Below are 14,378 nucleotides of genomic sequence, written 5' to 3'. Positions count from 1 at the left end.
CCCTGACGATTTTGAAAGTCTTGAGCTGTTAAAAAATTTGACTGAGCTAATAATTTACGTATGCTCCAATCATAGGTATATGCGTTTTCGCTACAATTGGAAGTTACACGTGTTGCAAATTCACTATGGCTCCGGTACCACGACAATGAATTACCCGTTATGTGATATTTTCGACACCAGTTGTCTACGGGAGTTGTCCATAAAGGGGGACATCAATGTGAAAACTGTGTTCTCTAGCAGTGACTTGGAAGAAGACTTTCCCAAATTGGTGCAATTATGTTTAAGATTTGCAGGCAACAGATACACGCCTTCTGCACTTCAGGACCTCAAATTCTTCAGGCATGTCAAATTAAGATCCCTTATTGTTTCAAGCCAGGTCTGTCGTGAGAGTAGAGCAAGAGCTGTATGTGATTTGTGCCCACAGTTTCCCAACAGTAGCATCAACTGGTGGAGAGAGCCTCTACATAGTTACTGTATGTTGCTCACCCACAACATGAAAGTTCTCAGTCCCGATCTCCCATTTGGGGTCGTTGGCTACCACTTTTATGGTTTGAGCAGCATAGGTTTGACAGACCTCGAGCATACTGTTACTCGTGGTTTTACAAAAGAGGTAAAAGTGAACTTAAAAAGGTGGTACACGCCGTTTGAACTATACACAGTATACAATTCAAAAGACTATGAACTGGGTGGTATATGCGAGCACTAAAGTTGTCCAAAACTTGCTTTGAATTGCGTGGCATTCATTTGTATTTGGTGGTATTTGACAGAAGCACAAAATGGAGACTAATTTTTTTTCTAGACTATTGCTAGAATCTTTGCACTAAAAAAGTTAGAGAAGTATGAAATATGGCTTTAAAGGAATCATAGATGGAAGAGACACCTACAAAACTTGACAAAGCTAACTGGTGGACTGTTGATTCAATATTTCCCACTTTGGACAAGACAGTATCGTGTGGATGTCATGATGGCTAAGTATCTATTTAGAATAATCAATCAGCTGGAACGACCAAAGCCGAAACAACACCCAAGCGCTATAAAAATACACACGTACTTTGCAGCCTCTGTTGTATAAAACTCTATAAATACTTTTTTGCCGCAACAATCTTAATGTCCTTGACTACCGCGGGAGCCTGTCCCAGTTTTTCACGTTCAAAATCAAAACTAAATTGAAGAATGTTGTGCAACGTCTGCAACACCGTGGCAATGGACTCAGGGGTTATCTTGTACCCGTTATCGTAATATGCATTTGCTATCAATCCGGTAAACAAATCTCCACATCCATTGAAATTGCAGTTGATCTTGTGTATTGGTTTGCTGAAAATTCTGCCCTCAGTGTACCCAACGCAAAACAATTGACCATCTATGTCAACTGAGGAGATAACTATATTTTCAACGTTGTACCTGTTGGCAAATGACTTCACTGCGGCTTCACATGTTTGCCAATCAGTGATTTTTGCCTCGCAAAGGGTCTCAAACTCAAACTGATTGGGAGTTATCAACGACACCAAGCTAGTTGATAAAATATCCCTGTAAACTGGTATAACTTTCTCCAGAACATACAATTTCCCGTTGTCTCCTAGTACTGGATCAACTATCCAACGAGGAGTTTTCCCTTCTTGTTTTTGCAACACTTGCACAACTTCATCTTTGACCACCAGGAGAACATCGGCATTAGGAGTATATCCAATTAAGATCATATCGTATGAATTCAAGTCTAAAACACAGTGAAGTCCTTGCAATACATCCTTGATTGCTTCAGGGGTCGAAGCTGAGCCTTGCAAACTACCATATCCAGGGTGATTCGAGTAATTAGTGGTATTGATTGCATCGACATCCCATCCCATATATTGCAAAGGGAAAGTTATAGCTCTGTTCCCCACGTACCCATGAACAACATGGGACAGAATTGATAGTATATTTTTCATGATATCAACGCTTTGGAGTTGTGCCGCACATATGCGTTAAAAAGCAAAAAAAAAAACGTTATGCACTAGATATGTCTTGATAAGTAAAGATGCTGTAAATTCCACAACATAGGAAGACTTTCTTGAAGCTAGTACAGATCTCACTCAAACTATATAGAGACTCTGCATTTACCTGAAAACACCAATAATGTACTCAATTAATAATTTCAAACACATTTGGTAGCGCAAGATAGTAATTTTTATTGACGTGTTTTTCTCAGAGCAAAATATTCAATTCCAGACATTTTTCACCACAAGACAAACAAAGCTATGGGTTTGAAGGAATCTGCATCGATTGACGTTGGATATCCGATCTTAGGAGCCAAATTTATCAACAACAAGACTGTGTTGGTAGCGGGAGGTGGTGGAGAGGGAAGCAACGGAATCCCTAACAAGATCACCGCCATCAAGTGCAGTTTTAAAGTTAACGATGCTAAGCGAAGACTCCAGAAGTTTAGAGAAGTTCTGTTGCCTTCAAATGAAGATTCCCCACAATGTATCGATGTGACAAGACTAGTCGACGAGAATGAGTATAATGTGGTTGTTGGATGTAATCAGAGTTCCGAATTGATCAGGTCAATGAATATTAACAACAACGTGAGAAAATACAAGTATAATAAAGAGGAACATTTGATATTCGATGATGCCGCCCAGTTTGAGGAGGAAATTAGTGGAGACACTGACGAGTACCCAAAAGTGATTAAAATATCGCAAGATAACACCGTAGGGTGCTTAATGACATCAGCATTGCCTTCTGTCTTGTACTTTTTCAACCCCGATGCATTGGAGCTTAAATTCAAGTACAAACCTCCTACATATGACGAGATCAAGGATTTTGCCTTGAGTCCAAAGACAGGGACTACTTTGTGTTACATCACGTCGTCATCAGTGGTTTCTATATCTACCCAAACAAATTCGGTCCTTGGCACTTCCAAAACCACCCCCATCGACAAGCAATTGCAGAAATACAATTTGTCGAAAATCAAATTTATTAATAACCATGAAGTGGTAATATCGGCCAGCGTTAAAGGCGGTAAAGGAGCAGCATTGTTGAGGTATGATTTGACCAAGCAAAAGATTACACACGAGCAAGTGATTACAAAAAAATTGAACAACATAGTTGCGTTGGACGTTTCTGTTCCACAGGATTTGGTAGCATTTGCCGGTAATGATTTAATTGTCTACATTGTAAAACTTTCTAACTTCAAGTTGTTGCAAACGATTAAGAATTTGCATCCCTTTGCAATTACCAGTGTGTGTTTTTCACCCAATGGTACCAAGTTGGCGACAGGTAGTGCAGCAAACATCTTGAACGTTGTTCGCGTACCGCCTAAATATGCATCGGGAAGATCAGTTATTGGCACTGTTTTCCAATACTTGTTTACAATAATATTAATTGCAGCGCTTGGAATTGGTATTCAAAAGGCTCATGAAAATGGCCAGTTGGACGTGGTACTTGAATTGCTGAAGCAGTACCTGAAAGATTATCGAGAGATTGGATTGCGTTATGGAAAAATCGGCACTGAGTTGGCCGGTGAATACGGTAAAGTAGGGTTGGAATTGGCTGAAAAGTATGGAAAGAGGGCCTATGATGTTGCAGAAGAGTACGGCAACAAATATGGCTCTAAATTAGTTGGGCTTTACAAGGAAAAATTTGATAAAGAAGATGTTGTGGCTAGTGTTGGCGAACAAGCAAAGAACACCTTGAACGATATCGTGCTGGAGGTGACTAGAGATTTGCATGCCGAGACAATTGAAACTGACTTCAATAGTGAAACATTGGATCAAATCAAATTGAGTACTGGGGCTGCCAAACCTTCTGATACAGTGGATTCTTCTGGATCATTGCTGGTTGATTTCACTGATAGTACATCTTTGTCCGAAACAGAATCCAGCGTTCTGAGCATTGAGTCAGAAGCTACAACCAAAGTTGCCTCTATATCAACCAAGTCTGCCACCGCCACTGCCACTGCTACTGTCGCTGTTCCCGAGTTTGAGAGTATACTTGAAGTTGTTAACAATGCGACAACTGTAAATGAACCCGAACATGTCGAAGCCAACCTTGAAGTACAAGATAGCCCTCAAGATGAGTCACATGCTGGTGCTACTGCCGATGTCGATGCAAATGATGCTAATACTGAGCAAGAAGAATATGTTGACATCATTGAGGAAGTGGCTTACGAAGAATCAGTGCCCGAGGACCAAGCCGAAGCTACTGAAGGGCTCGAAGAAGAAGCAACGGCGAATTATCCGAACGATTCAAGACATGATGATGGTTACGAAGAAGTCGTAGAGGAGGTTGTTGAAGAAGTGGAGCCTACCACGAATCCTCCAACTGATGAAGTTGTATATGAGGAGGTTGTCGAGGAAGTTGTGGAAGAAGTAGAACCTACATTAGAGGAAACTGATGTGGAAGTTGCTGACTTAACTACAGAAGAAAATGAATACACCGAGATTATTGAAGAAGCTTACGAAGAAGTGTATGTCGATTCAGACACGTCGAGCGATGCACAAGAAGAAAATACTTTGGAAAGTTCCCATTACCCTTCACATCTTGACAATGACAATAGCGAAGAAATAATCGAAAAAGAGAAGAATGAAAGTGTGCCAGAAGACGTCGACACTGTAGTGCACTCGGATAAAATGTCCGTGGCCGAGGAAATACAAGAACCAGTGCAGGAGTCAGAACCCATCACTGGCGAAGCACAAGAGGAGATTCCAAGTGACGAATCAGAGAAAATTGTGTATGAATCTAATGAAGTGAATTATGCTGAAAATGACGAAGAGGTTTTTACAATTTCCTCCGAGACGAAGCCCGTGGCTGATGAAGAAACAACGGGGTACAACTCTGAGTCCCCAATTGAAGCCGAATATCCGTCTGACAATGATGAAGCAGTACAAGAGGCTCCATCACATGTGGCTGAATATCACGAGGATGAAAACACCAGATCAGAGGAAATTCATGTGTCGGATGTGGTTGAGTCAAAAGAAACTGAGGAAAAAGAAGCTGGCGCTGATGCCATTTCCTCTAAATTAGCTGAAGAACAAGTTGCTCAAAATGGTGCACCTACAAAACCAATCGAAGAACAACAGGTTGTTGTCGACGATGGTCACACATTACCCGTTGACCTGACATCTGAGGCTTCTGATGTGAAAGAAGAAGAAATTTTCAGTGCACAGTCGGTTGAAGCAGCGTCTGCTTCCGATAAAGAGGAAATAGAATACACACCAGAAGAGCCGGTTTCGCTACAAGAATCGCATACGGTAGAAGTATCAGGGACGGGAGGTGTTGATCCAACTCCTAAACCAAGCGAAGTGGAAAGTGTTGAAGAACCTTCAGTCTCAATTTCTACCCCGCTAAGCGACACAACGCATGTTGAACAGGAAACATCTTCATTAAGTCCTGCCGATGAAGAGGCTAGCACAGTTGAACCCACAAGCAAAATTGCAGAAGCTATTGAAAGCCTTGTACAATCTAGGACATATTCAGCACCTTCAAAATCCGCTAAGAAAGTGACCAGAGTTGTCACAAGAACAGTTAGGAAACCAAAAAGTACTGCACCAACAAGAAATGCTAGAGAAAAAGATGAACTTTAGATTGCCGTGACTTTTAGCTCAGAGGTGAATATTTGTATGTAGGTTGTAAAAATTTAGAATAAACGGTATGTCAAATTTATTAATTCTAAAGCAGGCCCATTGATTCAATGCAAATCTGCCATATTTAAAATTGAGTGGAATTATCATGACTTCATCCAACTAGACCAGATTAGCCCCAAACCTATTCATGCTAACAATCCATGTTGGACTAAAAAAAAGGTATGAAACTAGTCTTATAATGATAAAGGAACTCAATCTAACCCAATTCCTTCCTCCAATTAACCACTTTTCCAAATCTTGGCCGCATAATGTTTAACAAACGCCAAAGGATCTTCAATTTTACCGTCTTTGGGTTCCTCAACATCACTGGCAAATGATTTCAGAGGCAACACCAAAATATCACTAACCAACTTCGGTGTTTTCAAATTATGAAACTCCTTCCAAGTAACCTTTTGAAACACGGATGATTGAATATAATCATTAAAGTACTTGAATACCACATCAGTCCAAATTGCCGATCCGGTCCATTGACTGATTGTCAATGACTTTTCATTGGTATTTCCCGTCAACCTCAACAGACCACCAGCGCCCGAAGATGCTAAATTTTCCAATTTTTTAACATTTGTATGCTCAATAACTTGGGAAATGGCTTCACGTAATATTGGATGTCCTGGCTTAGCTTGAATGACAAACTGTCCAAATTGTAATCGACGAATTTGTTCCTTTCTCCAATCCGGCGATGATGAATCGGATTCAATGCCAATAATAACGCCAATATCCAAAGGACTAACATTTTCCGGTGTCCAGTTGGGGACTGGCTGTAAAGGATACGTATCTATATCGGCATAAACACCACCTTTAGCGTAAAGTATCAAATATTTGAAAAAATCCATCTTCATAATGACTTCAGGCAACATTTCAAATGTTTCAAGAACTTCAGGTACTTGTTGATAAAGGTGCCTAATCATAGTATGAGCAGTGTCATCATTAAATAATTCATGAACAAACCCAGGGTTCTTATATGCCCATTGTGATTCACCTTGACGGAACCTTTCTTCAAATCTACCATCATTTAATCCATGTTTCCATGATTGCCAAATATATGCCGGGAATTTGCTTTCCGAATCATATGGGTAGAGATAAGTTAATTTTTCTCTAATTGAAGCCAGTGATGGTGGAGTTTTCAATAGTTTCAATTCTTTTAGAATCAACTTGTTTTGTTCTTCCAATTTATTGATTTTAGCTTCTTGAGCTTGAAATAGCTTTTTGTTTAATTTTTCAATCTTGTTTAATAATTCATCTTGATTCCTGCTATTCTCCGATGATAAAAAATTTGACAATCCCAGGAGTTTGTCATTGGGTAAACTTGATATTACCCCTTGTAAATCTTTTGCTGGTGTGAGCGACCCGGAGAAAAATGTGATTGTTATTACCACTAATGAAATGAGTATAGTGCCTATTAGGATTTTACGCCCTTTGTTATTAGACAGACTATGATATTTGGTCATTTTTTGAGAGGTACGGAAATAACTCCGGAAGTGAGACGTAAATTGATGCAGAACTGATCTCGTGTCTGTTGATCTTCGTGTTTTTTATTTTTCTTTTTTTTTTTTTTTTTTTTTTATTTTTCTTTTTCTTTTTCTTTTTCTTTTGGTTCTGACCACAATGCTATTGATGATGACTATACTGGGAATATAACGTTGATTAACTGTCTATAGTCTTACTTTTACTCGTAGTTGTTCGAAATAATAAAGAATACTGCATAGCTATATTACCATAATGTATCATCAAGAGGTTGTATGTGGTAGGCACACCAAAAACAACAAGATTGCAATCCCAACTAATTAAATCCATGTGGTCACGTGCACCACGCGTGAATTCTCCAACTTCTCTCTTCTTTATACATACGCTACCAATTACAATGCACTTTTCGATTGCTTTCTAATCTTATTCCGCGGAAATAATTTCTAACACGGCCTCCTCCCTTTTAAACCAATTGACAAATATACCCAGTTAATACTCCTTAAGAACATCCTAATATAAAACAGAACAGAAACCATGTCAACAACTGAATTATACGGAGGGGCAATCACCATAAACAAGCTCCCATCATCATTCATTGATATATCACGAATCAGACAAGTTCCTGATTCACAAGAAGTCTTTATCAATGAAGTAGATAGCACCAACCCGACACTATCGTCATTACTCACATACGACCAAGCCTTGATTTTCGATTTATTAGAACGTGTAGATGCCGATGATTATGAATCGGCCATTGCGCAACACTTGCAAGATTTTGCTCCTTCCAATACTGCTAATCATCCATTACAAGAAGTGCAAATTGATGGCGGTGATGAATTGTTATACTTCAGTTATGTTAGTTTCAAACCGGAATATGAACGTCAGGAACATAATCAAGCGAAGCAGATTGTTATATTGATATGCTTGTTGAGGTTGGATAAAGTGGGGACTGATGTTTTGATTCAGTATAATTTACCATTGAAGCGTGAACATGAAGGATCAATTAATTTTGCTGGTGGGGATAATGAGATTGATAAATTTGCAAGTGAGAGATTTGAATGGTTTAAGAATTTATGTGCTAGTTTTAAAATAGCCGATTGGAAGCTATTTCAATAGATGAGCCTATAAAAGTGTATATAGTTTTGTTTATTCAGTTTTAGATTTTTGGTTAATGGCTGTAGTTGCTCTTGGTCTGGTTAGTTTTTGCAAAATGGCCCAAAATATAATGCCAATACCAATGATTATTGTAAATGTGGTTATTGAATTTACACGATCAAACGTTGTTGTTCCGTGGGGTATATCCACCGATAAATGATTGATACTGCCTAATTCGTTAAAGTGATAAAACACTGTATCATTTTGGAAGTAAGATTCATAATTGTTTCCCAAAAAGTTCAATCTTTTGGAATCAAATGGTGACTTGTTCAACAAATGGCCCTCCTTCACTTTACAAGCAATAAAAAATTGTGGTTGTGGGGTTATAATTTGAGTAAAAGGTGCGGCCGTATCACTATTATTGGGTAATTGATATCGCGAGTGCAATGTCAAGTTTAAACCAAACCTAGCTGGTGATGATGCATCTTCATAGGCCTCGTTTCCCCTGTTTATTTGAAACAATAATTCACTTCCCCATTGGTCTATTTTATACTCTGGTAATTCCAAATTTGAAACGCCATTATTGACAAGCAAAGTTGTATTTAGTGGAACATTTTGATACTCGTCAAATATCAACGATTTATTCAAATTGAGGTAATAATAACTATTGCAAACCTCTACGTCCTCATCGACTCCAATAATCTCATGATTGATTGTAGAAGCCAAGTCATTTTCCGTTGAGACAGTGGTTGATAATACTGGATGTAATCCTTGTGGTGCTATCGTAGATGATACTGACCCTGGTAAGTACCTATGTCTAGGCTTTAAATGAAACAATGTCTTGTGGATATTCTTGTCACCCACTTGATCTTGTGGTTCACTTTGTCCATCCAAAATCACTCGCAACCCACTCAACACAACATCGTCTTTGGTTTGAGATACCTTGACATCGTTTAAAAACAATCCAATCTCTTTATATTCACCAAGTTTCAAGTCATATTCAACTTCAGTAACATTAGTCACCAATTGACGTAATATCACTTGTTTCAAGGACTCATCTGCATTGTACACTAAATCGAACGTGGAATCATAATCTTGTATGCTAGTATGCCCAAGCCACGGCGATTGTGGTTGTAATTGCGCTGGTTGGGAACTGTAATAATATAACGAGTTGACGGAATTAGTCCATTCAGATGCATTGATATCCAAATTCACCACCGCCTTTACCACACTACTCAATTCATTAAAGAATTCGCTGTCATCATCATCATTGACGGTGTTTTTCGGCAACACATAAATATTCAACCCTGTAGTAAAATCGAATGGGAATATAGGATCCACATCATTGTACAGCCTCTTTGACTGAATACGTAATTGGCGAATATATTGAAGTGGCGTTGGGATAGGTATGGTGTATTTATTCTCAATGGAAAATCGTTGTTCCCATGAAGGTGCAACTAATTTGAAATTTGTCGCGCTGAGGTTCTGAATCACGTCATCATGTGATGATCCAGAATTGAATATGGTCAGTCTTTGCCTCATTAGGATGATACGTGGTGATGCAAAGCTTTTTTTCCTGGACACAATTGCCCGCCATTAGTTTTTTGTCTTTTTGGATTGTTCGTTTGGTGCGCGTTGTTGTTTTTAGTGAGCGCAAAACAACAAGGGTTTTACGTTTTATATGGAGATCCACAGTATGAAGAAATGGTCAAAGACGCAAGAGGAAGACAGAAGTGATACACTAGGTAAATCCGTAAGTGAAGATACCAAAACAGAGTTATACTGACAAAAATAGTTTCAAGAGTTTGACAAGAATAGAGAGGATTGCAAGAGAATGATTCTACAATTGTTTTCTCGAGTAAAAGATATTTATTATAATAATTATTAGTATGAACTGAATAGATATCTAAATCCTTATAATTTTAGGCAAATCTGACCAACTATTAATAACAAAAGTTGAATTATCACCGTTCAAATAGAAAATTGTATGAATAATTTGTAAAACATCAAAGGTAATTGAATGACCAGTCATATAGTAGTATACTTTTTCACTTGATTGAAGTAATTGGAATGGCAAGATGAAAATTGCATAGTAGATTATTAATGTTGCCAACGATATGATGATGCTATTGAAAACAATGGCTTCACCCAAAGTTGAATATGGTAATGGGGTTGAGTAAAAATAAATGTAGTATAATTTGTTCAATTCGTAGAGTAAATAATTTGATGATTTCAAGTTCTCTTGCTTTTCTAGTACTTGTTGGGCTGTGGCTGGCATTTGGGTGAAAGTTGGTGTATAATTTGGGAGGTTTGGCTGGTGTATGCCAGATCAAGTAGGGAATTATATAAATTATATATATACATCCCGATATGTATTGTGAAGAACTGTAGTTTGTGTTTTATGGCATGACTCTATTTGGTTTATTGAAAGGTAAAGAGAGAGAGACGTTTTTTTATTGTGTCTTTGTGCAGAAGAGTATTTCCGAGTTTGTTTGCTTTATATTTCTGTATCACATAGCATGCACATCGAGTTAAACAATTGGTAGAATATAGGTTACGAGTTAATTACTAAATATACTTAGCTTATTGTACAATATGTTTTATTGTTTTTAGATAAGTTTGCTTAACAATCACTGATTGACTAAAAGATTCATTCTCTAAAGCATAAAACTTAATATAAACACTTATTAACCTGTTAGTTAGTAATACAAATACGAGAGTGATCACTTTTTTTATAGAAACCTACCAACAATTAGAAGAATTAAGATGTTATATGCTTTAATGTATAACCACTTAATTCCCAACGTTAAAGAAAACTATGGGAGGAAGACACGGAGTGGAAAGTTGCAATATGGCTATTAATAGAAACAAAGGAAGGGCATAACCTTATCACACAAAAGAAAAGACACTACTCGAGTTTATTAATGTACAACTAAACAAAAGTTTGTGCACATTCCATCAACATCCACGGAATTCCTCTCTCATGCCAAACTTTGGACCTTAAAGTTTTCCTTAAGCTAGTTCTAACATAGTAGATAAATACAAGCTTCAAAAGGAGGAGACTTATACATAGGCTTAAACAAAATGTATCCTCTTTATGACAAAACACCACACACTTGATGCATATGTTGCCATAGCAAAACAAGCAGTATTCTTCAAGGTATTGCTCTTTTTGTTTCCCAGGTCCCTTGTTTAGAAGTTTCTTTACACAAGCTAAACAATAGAATAGACTTTGGCCAAAAGGTAAAATAATTACAATACAAAACTGAGCAGAACTTGCTGTATGTTTTTTTATTTTTTTTTAGCCGCCCAATAGAACCCGCATTAAAACTGTGCACGCAAAAAGCAAGATAAAAAAAGAAAAAAAAATAGCGCAAATAAGAAATAGAACAAATTCGGCGTTAAATTTTTATTTTACCAAATTTTACTCCATAAGCAACTACCCGAATTAGCCGAGTATTAATACATAACCATCGTAAATGAATTTTAAACCAAGGCAAAAAAGGAGAAGCTTTAGTGAACTTTTAACAGTTAATAGTTGCATGAACCAATCCAAGAGAACTGACTTATTTCTCTATAGGAACTCCCCTATATTCCATGAGATGGTCCCTATATATAAATGTTCTACGTTTTATTACTCTCAAATGTTTACTTTTTTATGCAGCAGGTACATGTATCCGGTCATGCCAAACCTTTACAGAACAATAAAAGTAAAGCAAAGTGTATTGAGAAAGTCAAATACAATGCGTTTTACTTCCTGGTTTCTGCGCTGGTTGAAAAATTCTAGAAATACTTTTGCCTTTGCCTTTGCTTTTGCCTTTGCTTTTGCTGTGTTTGTGTTCTGTTTGTGTTCTGTTTGTGTTCTGTTAATATTATTTTATTTTTGCTTTTACAAAACACAAAACTGCAAACTTTCGGATAAAGGACTTCTTCTTTTGTTAAAGCTTTTGATGCACATTTCTCTGACATTTCTTTAACACAAGCAAAGCAGAGCATAGATTTTTACAAAAGAGGAATTTTTGCGACACTAGATTCAAAGAAGGACAAAGTTTACAATTGTTATCTTAAAACTCTATATAATTAAAGTATATACTATCTATGTAAAATTTATCCGTCACAATCTTTAACAACTGCAACCAAAGATTAAAAAGCATTGCTAAATAAGAGCCTGTCCTGTTTTTTCTTCATCTTCTGTTTCCTCTTGTCTACAATTTCAATTTCACTATCGTCCTCCCTAGCAGTCGCCTTAGCAGAGCCACCACTATCTATCTTGCCCCAACCACTAGGATCACTCACTTTAACCTCGTTAACACGAGGTATCGCCTTCTTAGTCGATTTCTTTTCCAACGCCGGAAACTTGTTATCATCAAGGGCAGCAGCAGCAGCAGCTCGACCATTGTGTAGTGCAGGTGGTTTAAAAGATTGTGTAGACGACGACTTTGATCCGCTTCCCATTGCTGGCAATGATGTATCAGACTTTGTATTGTTGACTCTATCAAGGTAATTGGGTAAATATGGTGCTGGTGACATTATACTGGGTGACTTGTTAATACTCATTGTCTTTGGCTTATTCTTTTTAATAATTGTCGAATATCGTATTGGTTGCTCATTTGGATTGACATAATTGACCTTTTCTGGTTTCTTTAATGGTGGGAACCGATCAACTGGCGTAGATGCACCACTACTCCTACTCGATCCACCACCTGCCCATCCATTAGATGTGAATGCATTGGCAGCATTTGATCCTCCCAATACTGGGAACTGCTCTATTGGATTTGTCTCATTTTCTTCAATGATAATCGTTAATAAATCCTTGTGCAAATCACTTGATTTGGGGAAAAATTCGAGAAATTCCTTAATCAAGAAATTCAACTCTTCCAACGACTGGTGAATAAACAAATCCTTTTGATAAATCTTTATCAATTCACTAGCATTAATCTTCTTTTTCGAAAACAAGTCGTTAACCTTGGTGAACTCTTGATATTTGGCAGTATTGTAATTCAAGTAATGCTTGGCTCTTTCTTCAAAACGTCTCTTTTTAATCTCTGGCGATTGCTGATCTTCATCTTGGTCTTCATTTGTAGAAAGCCAACGCGAATTGTTAAATGTAGACAATTGACTGAAATGGCCACCAGCTCCAGCTCCATGATGATACGAATTGGAGCCAATAACTACCCTTTGTCCATTGCTCAATCCACCATGTTCTTTCAACATATGAGCAGTTAAATCCAAGTCATCTCTAAACACCACAAAACGCTTTTCAACACAAGATGGGACTGTACAAACATAATGGGCTCTTGTAAAATGTTGATACAATGCGTCATAATTGCGATAATAATCGGCAGTCTTAGGAGTAGTTTGATCACAAATGTGGCATCGCTCATGACGGTCACGAATATGCACATGCAATTCATCCTCCGAGTAAAATCGTTTCCCTTGACAATGTTTACATTCTGGATGCCCTTTGAATCCAGTTTCATCTCCTTGTGATTGATGCTTTTGTAGTTGCTTGTACGTGTAAAGTGGGAGTTCAACTTTGAATGCCTTTTTATGCTTGGAACAAATCAAGCAATAGTATTTCCCATGTGATTCTTTAGCATGATCGCCCAATTCTTTGAAATTGGGGAATATTTCATGACATATGTTGCATTCATTTTCCAACAATCGAAGAGTATCCTTTTCAACATATTCTTGTGTAAATCCAATGCGATATTTTTCATCAAATGCTACTATATCTGTCGCCTTTATATTGTCGTACTCCTTATCTAGTTGCTCGGTAATTATAATTTTGTCATTTTCACTTCGACAGATGAGACAGTTATTCTTTTCATATAGGGCCCGCTGGCGAAATGTACACTTGTGACAAGTGGTATGGTTACATGGTGTCAAAGCTGCATAGGTTATACGTTCAGCGCAAATCAAGCACTGTTGAGACTCTGGAATGTCATTTTCCTCTTGTAGTTGATGGCTCGATGAATCAGAAGCATCTCTTTTCTTGTATCCTGTACGTGGTCCACTACCTACCTTTTTTCCGCCTCTACTTACCCTCAACCTATTCAGTGAAGGCTTTGTAGATACAGTGGTTGAGTTTGCGATATCAGTATTGGTCATTGATATATGTTGTTGACTCCAGATTTGCAAAGGTGAAATTTTCCACCACGTTTTTTTTCTTTTTTTTTAATTTTCAGTCAATCAGTC

General features: G+C 37.7%; 7 protein-coding genes across 7 annotated transcripts; 2 read left to right on the top strand and 5 right to left on the bottom strand. All coding sequences in view use genetic code 12, as the record gives it.

Annotated features, from left to right (window-relative positions):
• Nucleotides 1–1,076: 1,076 nt before the first annotated feature.
• Nucleotides 1,077–1,925, bottom strand: CANMA_002356 (putative pyridoxal kinase; the record flags this gene model as incomplete). Its single annotated transcript, XM_051814415.1, has 1 exon — nucleotides 1,077–1,925. One exon carries the CDS (start codon nucleotides 1,923–1,925, stop codon nucleotides 1,077–1,079), a length of 849 nt encoding a protein of 282 aa, XP_051672141.1.
• Nucleotides 1,926–2,234: 309 nt separating this feature from the next.
• SEC12 (Sec12p) lies at nucleotides 2,235–5,561 on the top strand (the record flags this gene model as incomplete). Its single annotated transcript, XM_051814414.1, has 1 exon — nucleotides 2,235–5,561. The coding sequence occupies one exon, from the start codon at nucleotides 2,235–2,237 to the stop codon at nucleotides 5,559–5,561; it is 3,327 nt and encodes a 1,108-aa protein (XP_051672140.1).
• Nucleotides 5,562–5,839: 278 nt separating this feature from the next.
• Nucleotides 5,840–7,069, bottom strand: HOC1 (alpha-1,6-mannosyltransferase; the record flags this gene model as incomplete). Its single annotated transcript, XM_051814413.1, has 1 exon — nucleotides 5,840–7,069. The coding sequence occupies one exon, from the start codon at nucleotides 7,067–7,069 to the stop codon at nucleotides 5,840–5,842; it is 1,230 nt and encodes a 409-aa protein (XP_051672139.1).
• Nucleotides 7,070–7,619: 550 nt separating this feature from the next.
• On the top strand, nucleotides 7,620–8,201 carry CANMA_002353 (Ran GTPase-binding protein; the record flags this gene model as incomplete). The annotated part of the gene is made up of 1 exon (XM_051814412.1): nucleotides 7,620–8,201. The coding sequence occupies one exon, from the start codon at nucleotides 7,620–7,622 to the stop codon at nucleotides 8,199–8,201; it is 582 nt and encodes a 193-aa protein (XP_051672138.1).
• Nucleotides 8,202–8,231: 30 nt separating this feature from the next.
• On the bottom strand, nucleotides 8,232–9,722 carry CANMA_002352 (uncharacterized protein; the record flags this gene model as incomplete). Its single annotated transcript, XM_051814411.1, has 1 exon — nucleotides 8,232–9,722. The coding sequence occupies one exon, from the start codon at nucleotides 9,720–9,722 to the stop codon at nucleotides 8,232–8,234; it is 1,491 nt and encodes a 496-aa protein (XP_051672137.1).
• Nucleotides 9,723–10,086: 364 nt separating this feature from the next.
• Nucleotides 10,087–10,458, bottom strand: CANMA_002351 (uncharacterized protein; the record flags this gene model as incomplete). Its single annotated transcript, XM_051814410.1, has 1 exon — nucleotides 10,087–10,458. The coding sequence occupies one exon, from the start codon at nucleotides 10,456–10,458 to the stop codon at nucleotides 10,087–10,089; it is 372 nt and encodes a 123-aa protein (XP_051672136.1).
• Nucleotides 10,459–12,323: 1,865 nt separating this feature from the next.
• Nucleotides 12,324–14,291, bottom strand: CANMA_002350 (E3 ubiquitin-protein ligase; the record flags this gene model as incomplete). Its single annotated transcript, XM_051814409.1, has 1 exon — nucleotides 12,324–14,291. The coding sequence occupies one exon, from the start codon at nucleotides 14,289–14,291 to the stop codon at nucleotides 12,324–12,326; it is 1,968 nt and encodes a 655-aa protein (XP_051672135.1).
• Between the last annotated feature and the right edge of the window lie 87 nt (nucleotides 14,292–14,378).

This window comes from Candida margitis (genome assembly GCF_024628925.1).
Source record: "Candida margitis strain CBS 14175 chromosome Unknown scaffold12, whole genome shotgun sequence".
NCBI classification, from domain to species: Eukaryota; Fungi; Ascomycota; class Pichiomycetes; order Serinales; family Debaryomycetaceae; genus Lodderomyces; species Lodderomyces margitis.
Note: the sequence above shows the minus strand (reverse complement) of the source record. Positions and strands in the feature narration are given on the sequence as shown.